Source organism: Python bivittatus, unplaced genomic scaffold (genome assembly GCF_059951505.1).
Source record: "Python bivittatus isolate LINGU-HERP-01145 unplaced genomic scaffold, Pbiv_v1 ctg000070_np1212, whole genome shotgun sequence".
NCBI lineage: Eukaryota > Metazoa > Chordata > Lepidosauria > Squamata > Pythonidae > Python > Python bivittatus.
In genome coordinates this window covers 43,592,440-43,609,646 of record NW_028277034.1, presented here as the reverse complement: position 1 = coordinate 43,609,646, position 17,207 = coordinate 43,592,440, and the positions used below count along the sequence as shown (strand labels likewise).

General features: G+C 38.0%; 1 protein-coding gene across 1 annotated transcript in view; it reads left to right on the top strand.

Moving 5' to 3' along the window:
* Nucleotides 1–15,180, top strand: part of GRID2 (glutamate ionotropic receptor delta type subunit 2) — a 490,302-nt gene extending 475,122 nt beyond the window's left edge. The window contains exons 14-15 of the mRNA XM_088133270.1: nt 5,033–5,273; nt 12,299–15,180. Of these exons, the coding sequence (XP_087989396.1) occupies nt 5,033–5,273; nt 12,299–12,721 (664 nt within the window). The 3' untranslated portion in view covers nt 12,722–15,180. The remainder of the gene's footprint in view (nt 1–5,032; nt 5,274–12,298) is intronic.
* The last annotated feature ends 2,027 nt before the right edge of the window (nt 15,181–17,207 follow it).

The following is a 17,207-nucleotide window of genomic DNA, read 5'->3' as shown; positions in this document are numbered from 1 at the left end:
AGAAGAGAAGAGAAGAGAAGAGAAGAGAAGAGAAGAGAAGAGAAGAGAAGAGAAGAGAAGAGAAGAGAAGAGAAGAGAAGAGAAGAGAAGAGAAGAGAAGAGAAGAGAAGAGACTGTGCCTGTTTCTGAAGCTGAGCCACAGAGATAAGTTAGAGATCTGTTGGTGTATTCCCCAACAGCTTCCCCACTTGAGCTCCTTGGTATTGGATTCCCCCAGACACATACTGGGTGTCAGGCCTAGCCCAAGGAACTCCAAGAGACAATGCAAATTCAGTTCAGCTTTGTTTATTAGCTACAACCTCTAGCAAGAATCTTCCCAGACTGAAACTCCAGCTCCCAAGCCATCCAGTCACAACAGTGTGAATTCCTCAGGGAGGTGCCAGTCTCATCTTCTTGTATCTCCCATGCTCCTCTGGTGAGCTAAGAAAATGTTTATATCCCTGAGCCTGGCCTTCATAATTCCATTCCATCACACTGGGGTACAGACTTGTGGGAGTGGTTTGGGGATGATTCAAGAGTTCATGGCATTGATGACAATGGATGAGTTGATAACTAGCCCAACTCATGCAACTGGAGCAGCTAGAGCATGATCTGAAGTTGGAGGACATTGAAATTACTCCTTTGCTATGCTCAGCCTTTCTGGCCAGTCTGACCAAACCACCTTCTGGTCAGCCTACAATTTTTTGCCATTACTGATCTCTGCAAGGGTGGGGGACCAATTTTGATGCTGTGATTTATGGATCCAATTGGTTTCCTGCAGGTGCTTAGGATTTTTCCATTGATATGACAGGTAGTTCTGCCATGACCCTTGACTACTGGAATATAGATGCAATGACAGTGTTGAACAAAAGTGTTGAGCAAAAGTGCTCTCTCTGACCCCTTAACCTGGGGGGGGGGCGGAATTGATTTCAGGTCTAGCTATACAATGAAAACTGCACTGGTAACTCATCAATGAACTCTACTAGGAGCTGCATAGGGGGAGTGCAGCATTCTAAGTCTTATTAGATCTTTTGCCAGCAGCTTTTGATGCCATCAACTATGGGATCCTTATGGAACATCCCTAAGTCTTGGGAGTTGCAGGCACTATAATACATTGGTTCCATTCCTACCTCAGTGGGCGGTTCCAGTCAATAAGAGATGGGGGATAAGTGATCAAGCCCTTGGCCACTCTTCTCCTATGTTATTTAACAACTATATGAAGCCACTGGGAAGGCCATCCTCTGATTTGGAGTGAAGTATCATCAATATGCAGATGATACCTGGTTAGATATGTTCACCCTGGACCAGGCAGGAGATGCAGAAGGTGTCCCAATTCAGTGTCTGCAGGCTATAAGGGATTGGATGGGAGCAATTCTGGATTGGCTCAGAGGATTGGGGGTGGGCAGTACAGTGCTGTGCTGGTTTGTCTCCTTTCTCCAGGGTCGATTCCAGTCGGTGATGATTGGAGAGGAGAGGTCCCACTCTCAGCCTCTATTATGTGGGGTGCCACAGGGTTTGGTGCTGTCTCCTCTCCTATTTAATATCTACATGAGGCCACTGGGTGAGCTCATATGTCAGTACCCAACTATACATCTCTGCCCCTGGCAAATTAAGTGATGCTGTGGACGCTTTATCCTGGTGTCTGGAGGCTGCGAGGGTCTGGATGGGGAACAACAGGCTTCAACTGAATCCTGGCAAGACTAAGTGGCTTTGGGTTTTGGGTCCTACCAGTTCTAGGACTATGGCATCTTTGGTGCTGGATGGGATAGTACTGCCCCAGAAAGACCCGGTGCACAGTTGGGGGTCCTCCTAGATTCACGACTCCTTCTGGTGGCAGTTGTGGCTAGTAGGGCCTTTGCATAGCTTCATGTTGTGTGCCAGGATTGGGAAGCTCTGCTCACAGTCACACATGCCCTAGTCACCTCCAGATTGGACTACTATAATGTGCTCTACATGGGGCTGGATGAAGAGCATCCAGAAGCTTCAACTGGTGCAGAATGCAGTGGCACGGGCAGTTATATATGCTCCTAGAAAAGCACATATTATACCTCTGCTTCATGAGTTACACTGGCTGCCAGTCTGCTTTCATGTCCAATTCAAGGTACTGTTTTTGACCTTTAAAGCTCTTCATGGCATGGGGCTGGGTTATCTGAGGGATTGCCTCTCCCCGATTACATCAATCCATCCCATCAGATCCGGCAGGGAAGGCATGCTATGAGTTCCATTGGCCAGGGACTTGCATTTGGTGGGTCCCAGAAGGCAGATCTTCTCTGCCATGGCTCCCTCCTTGTGGAACATTCTCCCCCCTGAAGTTAGGCTCATTCTCCCTGCTGTCATTTAGGAAGTCCCTGAAGACCTGGTTATGTCATCAGGCCTGGGCGGTCTTTAGGAACCAGAGACATTCTTAGATGGCTTCACTGTGATTGATATTTTTGCTCTCTCCATGGGGTTTGTATATTTTTTTTAAAAAATGATAACATTCTTATTTTAATAATTACTTTTTATCCTTTTATCATTATTGTTTTTATCTATTTGCTGTTTTATTCAATTGTTATATGTCGCCCAGAGTTGCTCTGTGTGAGATGGGTGGCTGTATAAATGCAATAACTAAATAAACAAACAAAGCATGAGGGAGTAGCTATTCTTCAGAAACTATCTAGTTGTCTGGGGACTCCCACATTAACTCTTGATGGGGTTGGCCCTCTCCCTGAAGAAGGTCTACAACCTGGAGACTCCTCCTGGACTTTGGGCTCCTACTCCAATAGAATCAGTGGCCAGAGGAGACTTTGCCAAACCTCAGCCTCCTCAGAGCTTGAGGTCCTGGCAACTCTCACTCACATCCTGTCAGGCCTTTGAGGTAAGCCAGATCAGGAAACTGTCTCCACACATCTGACTAAAACTATACATTATTGGGATTGGCTACAATAACAGAATCTTGAAAGCCTGACTGAATTCTCCACTCTCTCCCTCTTACACTGTAGTGAATTAGGGGGGAGTCAACCTGAGCTTCCTTCTCATACTTTAGCTGTTGCCTGGCTTAACAAATGCTTTTGTTTAGGTAACCATCTGCCTCTGCCTAAATTCCCCAACATCACCTCTGTGGTTCTCTACGTGTCCTCATTATTTTGACGTTGATCATAACATGCTCTATATGGGGCTGCCCTTAAAGACCATCTAAAAACTACAGTTGCTACAAAATGCAGCAGTCCATGTGCTGGCAAGTGAAAGTTATTTCAGCATCATTACAGCCACACTGTGAATGGTTCATTGGTTGCCAATAGGTGTTTGCATGCAATCCAAGGGTCTGATTATAATCTACATAGCATGTTAATGTCTAAGATATAAGTTACCATACCACCTGTCTGGTTACAGCATCCTGCCCAGAGTTGCGAGGAGTTGGATGGCAAATAAATTTAATAAATTATTGTCATCCCAGAGTGGGGGAGGGGGAATGCTTTGGGTTCTTTCTCTGAGAGAGGTTAGGAGGCTGGGAATCCAGAGAAAGACCTGTCCTTTTCAAATATGTTGCCCCCCAAAATCTGAATAGCTCCTGTGCTGCTGGGTGTTTTTTGAAAGCTGCTAAAATTTGGCATTTTGGGCATGAATCTAGAGACCACATTGCTTTTAACCCTCTCTTATATTCATTTTATTGTAATGTTAATGCTAGTTTACTGTATCATAATTTAATCTTTTATCTCTTTTTATCATTTGTAACCTGTTTTACATTACTGTTAGGTGTATTATTATTAAAGTATTTAAAATGTGTGGAATATGAACCTTGTAAGTAGGTGTTAGATAATAATCAGTTGCTGTTTAGAACAAATGAGCCATGACTAAAACAAAGACTTTAGACAGAACCATGTTAAAGTGTATTTTAGTTCAACTGATTTGAATACAACACATTTAAAGCAGGTGCTTACAATCAATAGAATACAAAGCATACTGTTGTTTGGGCTTATTGCAATGCCAGCTGTCTGCATTTCTGGTGCTCTGCTGCTAGTAAGAGTGCATGACATGAACACTGCATAGTAACTAGAGCAAGCAAGCCCTCATTCTCATTGTCCACAAGAAGAAATGCAAACTATAAGATCAGATCAGCTGTATCTGTCATGCAGTTGACAAAGCACAAATCAGCTGTGCATTCTTGTACAATCCAACTGTGACAGGCTCTGATACAAGTGATACAGTGACTTCCTATATCACGTCTCAAACTTTCTCAGTTGTTTCTCCCTCTGTGTGTGAAGCACTGAAATGATTTATATCCTCATAAATACATGGGCTAGATTCATACATAATATAATTTGATAAGAGCTGACTTAACTACTGTTTATATGAAATGGTTAGCCAGTTTTGCCGTATTCAACAGACCACAGTTTAAAAACCATGGCTTTAGTTTGACCTGTGAATCCAGCCGATAGGTGTGATCCAGGTAAAATTACAGTTGACCATTGAAATCCACAAGAATTTGTTTGTTTGTTTGTTTGTTTGTTCGTTCGTTCGTTCATTCATTCATTCATTCATTCAATTTATGTGGCAACCCATCTCACATGAGGGACTCTGGACAGAGTACAGGAGTTAACATAGTCATTATTAAATTAAACCCCATTCACCAAACCTGGATACAACTCATTGTATCAGTGTTAGGACTATTTAAGCATCAGAAACTTCAGTGAAATGAGCACACAAGTGTACTAGACATTGTGGCCATTATATAAAGCTTATTTTTTTAAAATAATTTAAACATAATTCTCACATCTATATTTAGAATTGGAATGCTAAGTGGCTCCATACAACTGCTTCTTCAATGGTTTCACAGTTTGGACATCAGTCTGGCCATTTATAATGCTCATTGTGATAGTTATCATTGATATAGTCATCTAATGATGTCAGTATTACTGCACTTAAGAGGCCTGGATCATAGCTTATGCAACATGGTTGCTGGCATCAGGAATATTTTCACATATATGAGTTCTTTTGGTATCAGGGACTGTACAGCTATATAAATCTTCTATTGCTATTGAAGACATTCATGACTCTGTGATTTCTCTCCAAGGATTCTAGAACTTCAGCAGAATGGACACATGGATCTACTGAAGCATAAGTGGTGGCCAAAGAATGCCCAGTGTGATCTTCACTCTTCTGTGGACCCCAAATATAAAGGGGGAGCCTTGGACATAAAAAGCTTTGCAGGTGTATTTTGCATACTGGCAGCTGGGATAGTTCTCTCCTGTTTAATTGCCATGTTGGAAACATGGTGGAATAAAAGAAAAGGCTCACGGGTTCCTTCAAAAGAGGTATGAGACCCTTCCATTTCATCATAGCACTAGAGGTGAGAAGGAAAATGCGTCTTCTGATATGTTTTTAATAGCATTTTAATCGCCAATTGTGAACCATTTGTCTCTGAAAAAAAATGAAGAAAGAAGTAATATAATGTTGGAGTTATGAATACTTATCCTAATTAATTTCAGTGGGATTTGCTAGCACATATCTTGTTCATGACCATTTAGTGAATAATAATTGGCTTTAATATTATTTATAAAGTATTAGCAATTAAGTATTTTATTCCTAATCTGGATAAGATCTATCTTCTACCAGCATACAATGGAGCCTGATCCTACATTCAAAAGAAATCCTACTAATTCCATAGGGCTTAAATCTAAGACTGCATCTTTAATTGGTTTGACTGAATTTTATTTTTAGTTGATTAAAGAGGGATCAAATGTTAATCAGTTTGACTTCACATAAAATTTTACTTCCCTGTTTTATAAGATATGAACAAGAAAAGATAGTTTATTAAACTGTACATTGTCATATACATTCCTTACAATCACATACATTTGGGGGCTTCATTCTGTTTTTCCTTTTTGGTGATCTGCAAATGATCACCCAAAAGTTAAATTTAATGATCAAATAACTAACCAATTAAATGGCGGATAATTATTAGAATTACTTTATTCAGTTGACATTTCTATCAATCATTTCTGTCATATTTGGCTGCAAAATTCTGTCTTAAATTGTTCAAGATTTTCCACAACTATTTTAAGCATTTTCAGAACTACTCAGGTAAAATTGTGTTCAGATTAGTGGGAACACAATTCTCTTTAGATTTAATGGTTAGATTTCTAGATGTGTTTTAACTTTTTAATTTTTTTCCCCAAAAGTTATGACTATACACAGTTTTTCAGTCAGATGCCTATTTAAGGAGATTTTAATAATTTTGAGCAAGGGCCAGGATTATGTGCTCAAACAGACCTCTTCCTCTTTGAACAGCAGATCTCCAATGCCCTACTGCAAACAACTTCAAATTCCCTATGTTTCCAAATAAGGTTTTACTAAAGAAAGACCGACCGTTGGTTAAGAAAGACACACTTAAAGCCTCTTGCATCTGTGATTTTTGAGTTTAGCCCTTATGCTTAATTTTGGTACCTTCTTACCAGCCCTTCAGGCAGCAAGTACTTTGTGAGCTTAATCAATGGAAGAGCCTCTCTTGCTTGATTTCATTTTCTTAATGTGAACTAAGAGCTGCTTCACACATTAAATGTTTATGTGTAGACCTCAGCTGTTTTAAGTGGGTACCTAACATAGTCAATATAGTGAGCAGGGTTAGCAGATATTGTATTAATGAAAGGCATGGAGTGGCTACAGCTCCCTTTTGAATGTACATTAGGTGGCAAATCCAGATTGTGGAAAAGTGGGCTATTAGCAGCCCTGTGTGTCTGTTCAGCCTGCTAAGAGAAGGCTAAATGAGTGATGGGACATTTGTGCAGACTCTACCCCCAACATCTCCACATGTCAAGCTCTTTCAAAGACTTCTTATATATTTAACGGTAAAGGCCAAAGGGTTGCTGTAAACATATATCTCTCAACAAATTACCAGCTTGTTGGCATGAGGTCTTCTTCAGACCTTACAATTAAATGTACAGTAGGCTTCTAAGCAGCATGCATGCTCAGAAACACAAGGGGGCATGAGCATTCCCTCACTCTATTCAGGTTGAGCCCACAAGTCCTTGCATAAAAGTAAGCTTTCGCTGGCTTTGCAAAGCTCCAACTACCTATTACTTTCAAGAGAATGGGATGTATTTATAAAATTCATCACTATCAAAATGTCAAATATAAAATATGGCTTCATTTTCACAGTACTGAAATGTTTATTTTTAAATTTCTTTTCTGGCCTACTCATAGTGCAATATCTCTGGATTTTGTTTCAATCATTCTCTTTAGGCAGGCTTGCAATTCATCAGAGTAAATGTGAGTCTGCACTTCTAAATCAGACCACTGACAAAAGAAGAGCGTGACTGTATCAGACAGCCAAGGGATCAATTTATGAGATTACTGTTTAGAAGAAACTTATACAAACTTTATCCTTGTGATTTACAGCCTGAAGAAATAGGTGGGGTGAGGGGGAAAACCATTTAACCATTGCAAATATTGGCAATTTAAAATGTGGGTGAAATCTACATGAAGTAGTATTTTGGAACTTCATATCATAATTTGTTTGGCTTGCAACCAAGTCCTTATTCAATTTTGAGAAGGTTTTATTTAAATATGGAGTTCCAAATGGAAATGTATACTGAATATTCTCTCTATCCAAGATATAAAGGTTCATTCATGCAGCAAAGATTGTGAATTAGCATTCGTTTTAACCATCATGAAATCCATTGGCTCTTCCAGAGCCCCCAGATGGAGTTCACATTGCATCAACTTATCCAAGGCCCATTGGTCTTCAGAATGCAATCTTTTTGTTCTAAGAAAACAAACAAATAAATGCCTTATGGTTGTAAAATTAGCTTTTAAATTGTGAACCAAAGTAACCCATGCAGTCATGTCTGCTTGTGTCTGCAGACAGCCTTAAACAATAGCTCTGAGAGAAGCGTGACCTGTCCCCATTAATCTCAAAGGGATGTAAACTCTGAAGCCTGGTGATAATTTAAATGTCTGCATTGTTGAATATTTCACTGTTGATCAAGGCACATGTGAAAGAAGAGGAGCAATCATTTTGTGGAGCTATGCACAAACCATCCTGTGAGTGGTGTCTCATTTTGATGTCTTGAGTGGGTGGAGTATGAATCAAGGGATGGCATTTGGGCAATTATCATTCTTAAAAGTCTTCCATTCATTTTCTTATAAATTGGGCATCAGTGGAGATTATGTTCAGCAGTAAAAATGAACTAATCTTAGAAGACCATATAGGAATGACATGGAGGATGGATTATTTAAGATAAAATAGATGTTACTGCAAAGATAAAATTAAAATTTGTCTAACTGAACCCATTGATCATGCTTTAATCATCAAAATCAATTCACAGATTACATTAGGAAAAAAGGACTCCAAGCATCTTAATTTTTAACAAGAGTATCATAAGAGTGGTCATATTGATGAAGTCTATATTATCTCTGAATGCATGCAGGTGACTGTGGGTGAATTCCCTTCTGCTTGCTTTGCCACTAGTAGATATTCAGAAACCTGGTCAGTAAGTCGCTCTATTTATATCATAGCAGAATTTGTATTTAATTTCTGGGGCCAACAGAGCAAACCTTTAACCCCAAATGTTCTTTAAATATGATGTTAAATTGATTTTTGCTTTCTTTGCCCATAAATCAAACCAAATGAATAAAAGATATATTAAGTCAACTTTGCAAGCAGGATATTCCAGATTAAAGGTGAAAATATCAGAAATCTTACATTTAAAAGTGAATGTAAATTTAAATTCAAGTCCTACTGTGGCTATATTAGGTAATTTCATATACCCTGATCATTTATTTTAGATACCAGAATGTGATTTGGACTTTGGATGTTCTTAGCTCACAATGATTGTTTTCTACCCTACAGGGACAACTTTTTGAAGATAAATTGACATGTGTTAGATCTTGAGATAGTAAATTAAGTACAATGAGGTCTATCACTATTAATCCTGAGATCTGTAACACCCCTGCCATCATAGAGGACAGTTATTGAGGAATCAGTAATAGCTAAAAAGAGAAAATTATACCAAAACTACTTGAAATAGTACATTGTATCTAATAATGTCAGATAGTAACTGAATGGCTTTATCTACCATTTCTCCCCATAGTCCCCAAACTACTGGAATAGGTACATGTGAAGGAGAATAGATGGCAAATCCCACAGCGCGAGCAGACACTGGCTTTGATAATGTTGAATGTTGGAGAGTATTTCTATAAATATATTTCTATGAGGTGAAAATTAATAACGAATTTATTATTAATTAAAAATTAACAAAATTAATAACAAATTAATAATAAAAGACAAAGGGGCCTTTACTAATGCATTTCCAGGCCAAATTCACTTGGTCAACATTTGGGAGTCTGAATTAATGTACGATGTAAAAGTAGCATCTGTTGTTGGTTTAACACATTGTAATGGTTTAACACATTGCAAGTTTTCACCTCAGCCCTGTATTCTTATTACTAGTTCATAAGTTTATTAAGTCCTGGTTAAGTTAGTTAACTGTGACCTATTATAATGTGGTTACTGTGAAATGAGAAGCTCTCCTTGGGTTAAACGTAGTGTTTATATCTCACTAAAGAATGGAGAGAGCAACCTTCATTGTATTTTTCTCTCTTTCTATATGTAGAGGGCAACTGGGTAAAAAACAGCCTCCTCCATCTGGGCTTCTAAATTAAACATCCAGACTCCATGGATGAAAAAAATTCTTCTCGGCAAGCCATTAACCTTCAGTTGAGGAGCGTGGAGAGAATAGATGGCTAGGAGGAGACAAGGCCATACGCTGGTTTCCTTTGACCTTTGTTATATAGAGAGACATATGCTTTGCAAACAGGAAATGGGATATAAACAATATGGATACTATAGTATCCGGCAAGTGGCTTCTATGAAGTGACAAAAAGTGATGTAGCACAAGCATGCATATATGGAGTGTAAATTAGCTGTTAATACACTTGACCCACATTAGACTCTATTCCATGCAAGCACCTGATCAAATAAGACTTAATTAATACACATTAATTCCTGCAGGAATTCTCTGGTTTCCTTAAAGCTCCTTAAGGACATGATAGAAAGTGCAAATACCAATGAAACCAGTGAAAATAATAGTAGTAAGAAAATAAGGTATTTTCTGTCCCTTGTTTTTCTTATGTGTGTGTATGCATGTGTGCGTGTGTATGGGTGTGTGTATATGTATTGTACACAGACTAATGCACACATTACATGCAATACATGTAATTTATCTTTGCTTTTGCTTTCTGTTAGTTGACACATTGTTGCTTGGTTATGTTAGCATACTCATTTATACTGAATTTTGACAGGAAGGCTTTGAAAACAAAAAGGAGCGAGCAAACTATGTACAAGCAGACTTCTGTGCATTTGAAAATTAAGGCAATATTAAGATCTTTAGTCAGATACCAGAAATGGTTATAGCTTCTACCAGGACACAATAAACAGTATTAGTTCTTTCCCCTCCAACATAGATAATTAAGTTTGTACTGGATGTAAATAAATACGGTGTTGCAATAATTCTATGCTAGCATTACATATATAAATATTGTTTGAAAAATAACATTTTACAGTTAGAGCAGAAACAAAATTTAACTTCAAAATGTATTATTCATATAATGAAAATGTACTGCTTAGGGCTAAAAATATGCTTTCATTCAGTATGAGAGCTGTTAATTTCCATCTAGCATCATTATAATCCCCACTACATTTTTTCAGATGCCCATATCAGCCAACTCTGAATTAGCATCAAAATAAAACATTAGAAATTAGCAGCCAAATAATTGGCATGTTTATTCACATCAAGATATGAAATTCACATGTAGTCTTTAAAATCCACAAATTTCCTGTTAGAAATTTTCCTTAGCCTTTCATTATCTTCCTATCAACAACACACAGTATTTTCTGTGTCTAAGGCTTCTGTGAGATTTCCTCTTGCATTATTTCCTTTTATCTTCATCTCCATTTTCCTCTTTTTTTCCCTGTATTACTTCTCTTGCCTGAAACCAAGCAAAACTTTAGAGAAAATATGTCCATCATGAATAATAGCAATAAAAGAATGCACAATAATTGCCCTTAAAAACTGATGAAAGACTGAGTCCTCCTGCTGGTGAGGCTTTGGGTGTTCAGAGTATCCCATTTCTAAGAGATAGACAGGAAATAAATTCTAATTTGGTATTGCCACTGATAGTTTTCTTTGTGGCTCTACATAATGATTATCAGTACAGTTGACATCTGGGCAGTGTCTGCTATGTGCTGCAGAATACTAGTCGTTAAAGAAAGCCTACATCTGGAAATTGTCCATGAAAAGTGAGATATAGATTATAACATGCAGTATCATGATTTACTAGTCTCTGGACATGTCTTCTCTTGTTTTATTTAATATCAAGAATAATCTGGATTTAATCTCTTAGGCAAAGCTGCTGGCAATGCTACATATTTATTACCATTGTCCAAATTTATTTACTCTAAAACATATACACCATCAAATTAGTTTACCAATGAAGCTGAAACAGAATGAAAAAAAATCTATCGAAACTAATTTTTAGGAACCGACTTGCTAGTATTCCAACATAAAAGTGATTTATAGATACTTTAGTGAAATAAAGTTCTAGCTGATGAACTAAAGTCCCTTATCTTTCAAAAAGTATTATGAATTGCATGTTTTGTGACGAGGGTTGGTAAAAGAAAAATGAAGCACCTAAGATCTGCTGCTAACATCACTAATGTCTAGGTTATGTAAAAAAGTCTCTATGCATGACTGCAAAGATTGCAATAATTCTTATGAACCACCAAAACTCAAATATCCCTAGAGAATAAGAACAGTAGTCCAATACCAAGAATTTATTCTGCCTGAGAATCAATTATTGATTCTAACTTTGTTGTCTCTATAGACTAAAAGCTAAATATGAAGTGGGAAGAATTAAGAATGACTATAGTACTATGGGTACCACAGGATGTCATGCCACAACAGCAGCACTGCATGGCACAAACTATGCCATCTTGCTTACCCAACCTTGTCAGAGCTGACAAAGAACTGACAGAATCTGGAGGAAATTGCCTGCATGATCATTGTACAGCACTAGGCAAGTGTTTGAGACAAAAGCTACAACACTTGAAACTGCAGTATGACCTCTAGATAGATAATCTGATCAACCTTCTGCCATTATTCAAGATTACATTTTGATTCATTTTTATCTATGTTTAATTGGACAAAATCATGAGCGTTCTATTTCCTAATTCCAGATCAGCTTCTTCTCTCCACTATGGAAGATGTTTGTTTTTGGTTTGGAAATGAAGGCATCAAAGAGTAAATTATTTCTTTTCTTTCTTTTGCTTTGCTCCCTCCAGGATGACAAAGAAATTGATCTAGAGCATCTCCACAGACGTGTGAACAGCCTCTGCACAGATGATGAGAGCCCCCATAAACAGTTTTCCACTTCATCCATTGACTTGACTCCCCTGGACATTGACACTTTGCCCACGCGTCAAGCACTAGAGCAAATCAGTGACTTCAGGAACACTCACATCACTACCACAACCTTCATACCAGAGCAGATCCAGACTCTTAGTCGCACACTTTCAGCTAAAGCTGCTTCTGGATTCTCTTTCGGCAGTGTGCCTGAACACCGGACTGGCCCTTTCAGGCACAGGGCTCCAAATGGGGGCTTTTTCAGAAGTCCTATCAAAACAATGTCTTCGATTCCATATCAACCAACTCCAACTTTAGGGCTTAACATCGGTAACGATCCAGACCGAGGCACATCCATATAAAGCTTCAGACATTGCTTTGTCACTGTTTCTTTTTAGGACTCCCTTTGCAAGGAGCGGCTGTGATATTGTGGAACTAACTTGGATGTAACTTTTTTTAAAAGAAATCAGGAGTATTAGTAACAACTCACCATCCCTCCTCTTGCCCTCCTCTTTTTCATTTTCTCTCTTATACTACTTGAGGCCATGATTTTCAGCCCAGCTTTAGAGTAGCCCCACTGGCTAAATTAAAGTGGTTCTGGAGTAAGTCTTCTCTAGAATGTATGATGACCTCAACTTTGCCACCCTCAGACTGGTGGTACTACTCTGAAGTAAGTGCAACCTGAGCTACTGTAGGAAAACTACCTGCCATCCTTCTAATAGTAGTTATTCAGCTGTGCAGGTCTTCAATTATGATCCCAATTAGCTGCTTCTGAGTGCACAGGGGTGTAAATGTAACAACTGTTTGCCATTCTGTAAAGCAGCCATGTCTTTTTTAGGCATCCTGTAGCAGCTGTATGACCTCAGAAATAAAACAGTGGCTTTAAATGTGCATACAGGTGCTATGTTTGACTCCCACGTGTTCCAAAGCACCATTCTGGAATTGAATCTGAAGGTCTCCACAGCATTATGTCATAACACTTGAAATATAGGAACTAAATATCAAGTCTGTATCAAAAATACGACATTACTTCACTGAAATACCTTTGAATCGTTTTTCTTTACTTTTTTTAATATAATTGCAATAACTTCAGTCTTTTCTCTGTTCTCTAGCATCCATTTCATGCTTCTCTGCTACTGTGTGTCCTTTTAACTCTGGACCAAAGGCCAACTTTGCAGTTTTTATAGGAAAACAAAAATGAGAGAAATGGTAAAGAGAAGGGAGAGACCATTTAACATGAGAATGCAATTTTGTAGGATTTCATGAAGCCATTGCTATGCCAGTAAAGACTACAGTTAAATCTCCTTTTTGCACTGCAACAGTGCATATGATCTTTCTGGAATTGTACAGAGTTTAGAAGTTTTTGTTTTCTTGTGTACAGAGAACTGTATCATATGGCAGAATCTTCTGTTGAATAAATTAGTCTCTCATACATACATATATATACCTATATATATATATACATGCTTTGGTATATGTGAGTGGGCGTGTGTGGGGGGATATATATGTATGTACATGTACACACACACGCACACACACATATATATAATATATCTATAAAATGGCAGCCAATGCTATTGCAATTTGTCTAATTAAAGCTTTAGTAAAAACAAATGTATTCTGGAAAGATGTACAGGGCAAGGAGTCTTTTTGCAAAGAAAAGATGGGGTGCTTTAATGCTATTCTGATTTACATTGTTTGATTGAACATATTTTATACTGTACCTTTTTTATTGCACCGTCCAGGGCAATTTAACAATTGTACCTAAATGCATAACTCACCCATTTACTTTTTTTTTTTTTTGCTATTGCTATTCAGCAGTGTTTAAAGTTAATGTTAATCATGCTATTTTTACATTAATTTGCAAAATTGGGAAACACTCATTGATTAAAAATACAAATACATATCCAGGGATGTCTGATTTTCAGCCACAGGGGCATGAAAAACAGATCATGAAAGGTGAATAAGCCCTATTGAAATCAATACTATCAATATTTGGAAAAGGAGAGAGAGTTGGTGACGGAAGGCTGTTGAGAATTATTGGTGTGGCCTTAATTGCAGTCCTATAGTACTCCAAGAAAGAGGGATGGGGAGAGAAAATAAGCTTTTATTTAAATCTTTATTACATATTCAATTATAGATGTATTTTTGATGTGAGTTCCAATTGTGTAGAATGATAAACTGACGACAGCAAAAAACAGTGCCTCCTTTGGCCTGGGGACATTTTTGAAGCTAACACTCTTACTTGTTCAGAACTGTAAAAATGAGCTTCAGTTGTTATCCTTATAAACTAAACTGCGGTTAAGTAGAAAGCAAGCCAACTTATTCTGTGTTTTTTTGTTCGTTTTAATTTGATATAATATTTACGTTAATCTAACTCAATTATGTGGATAGAACTTGATTATAGGAACCAGCTTAGGTGATCTGCTGTAGGAGAAATTCAAGGTATATTCTTCAAATCTATTCTATTTTGATGCCTAATTCTGTTCTGGGAAAACAACTTGTACTGTCATTGTTTTTTTGTATGAAATCTGCATAATATTGTCTACTGTGTAAGGCAGAACAATTTTCTTATCATGAGAAAGGCCATTCTGTTTCCAGGGTACAAGTGTTTAAAAGCATGCACAACTTGTTTCCCCTTGTAACATTCATGAACATCTACACAACTGATTTATAAAAGGAAAAAAGAACAAAAAAAAGGGACGAAATTTCTTTACAAGCTATAGGGGTATAGCAGATGCTGCGGCGGTTTCAGTGATAAACCAATTATTTCCATGTGTTGTCTATTATACACAAACACATTTTGGAGGCCTCGGTTGCAAGTGGCAGAGCTTTCTGTGTATAATTTGTCTAAATAATTTGTCTAATAAAATGGTTTTCTAAACTTGCCTCTCTGCCTGTTTCAACGACCATGTAAGTAGACAAACAAGTAAGTATGACTTCAAAGCACTCGCTGATCTGGCGCCATAACTACAGTCATAACTGCAGAATCATTATTCAGTTTCTAATTTCTAGGAACAGACTCGTGAGGAATGTTTAGCTTAATTTCATTAATATTTATATTGTATTTTAAAAAATCAATGTCCTCTTCTCTCAAATGGTTAGGTGTCAGAGCAACATATGCAGTAAAACAACCTTGAGAATTAGTGACTCACAAACCCCTAGCATTTGCTGAATTCACTGGAAGAGAGAAATGGAGGGAGGAAGTCTACACTGAAATTTCCCAGTGCTGGGTGGGCTTTACCAGGGAAATCCCCCAGATGTTCACCAAATATAGTTCAATACTTAAACCTTGCTTCACTGGAAACAATGTTTAATGGGCTACCTCACAGAGGTCAATTGTCCTGTACTTTGGTAACTGACTAAGGAAATTGATGTACTTTTTATTTATCAGGATGAGCTGTGCTTCCAATCTTAATTGGAAAAGAACTAGCAACATGAGAGTGGGCCCAAAAAGTCAATATGCAATCAAATACGCACGCATGTTTTTATACGTGACAATCATGCAGTCTTATGCTTGCCATTTTCTGACCCCTGCCTGGAGATGCCTCTTTATCAACAGTTTCCCCTAAAACACAACACTTAGGAATCAGTCCATTAATTCCCATCGAGTCATTTCAGCTCTTGGTGACTGCATGAACAAATGTCTGCCATTCTGACTTACCTTGAGGAATAACTTAACAGTTGTTCCAAGGACATTCCAGTAACCGTTTTATCCTACAGCTATTTGTTCAGGGATAAGTGCATAACTCCAGTTGTAGGGCTGAATTATTTTCAACAAACAGACTATAGTTAGCAAAAGAAGAATCCATTCAAGAAATGTTCAGTCATATAAAGACTGCAGACAATTGCTGGCGTGAATTTCTAAATATGGAGACAAAAAAATAAATAAATCTAAGACTTCAGTACTATGGTTCCAAAAACCATGTTCCAGAAATTATACATTTAGTCAGAGCATCTCTAGAACATGCTTTGGGGGTATGGCAGAGGCTGTGCAAGTAAGTGTGTTAAGATGTCTCAGCACTAAGCACATTCTGAAATTATAGCAATATACTGCAGACACCCCCCCAAATTGGTATTGCCATAAATCAAAATCCTCCCATTGGCTTCAATAGAAGAAAATCCTCTAATAGGTTTCAATAGGACCATGTTTTTTTTAAAGGAAAACAGACTCAGAAAAAAGTGGAAATGTCACTCTATGGTTTAATATTTCTCCAGTCCTGAGTAATCTATCATAAATCATATGGGCAATAGATGGCAAAAATAGAAGTTATTATTGTTAATGGCTCGACCAAAAAATGGCAAATTCCCCACATTTAAAACCATTAGCATTCAATGTGGATGAAAGATTATTACTTCTACATAGATAACTTAGAAATTAAAACTCATACCTTGGTAGCACCTCTTGTATATATCATAAAAATATTTTATGGTCACATTGAGCAATGTACTTTGGCAAGATCAAATATGTAGGGGGTGGGGGGTGGGGGTTAACATTTATTGTACTCTTAATTGAGACAGCAGTGACTATCCCTGCTGGATTGAATCAGCCAGGCAGATACTATGGGAGGCAGGCAGTTCACTAGGCTCTATGACATGTAGGGCTTTATAGGTAACAACCAGCATCTTGAATTGCAACTGGAAGCAAACTGGCAATCGGTGCAACTCATGAGGCAGAGGTAGGACATGGCATACTGAGATATGCCCATCACTGCCCATGCCACTACATTCTGGACCAGCTGAAGCTTCCGGGTGGTCTTCAAGGACAGTCCCATGTAAAGCGCATTGCAGTAGTCAAGCCACAAGATGACCAGGGCACGAGTGACTGTCTAAAGGACCTCCTGATCT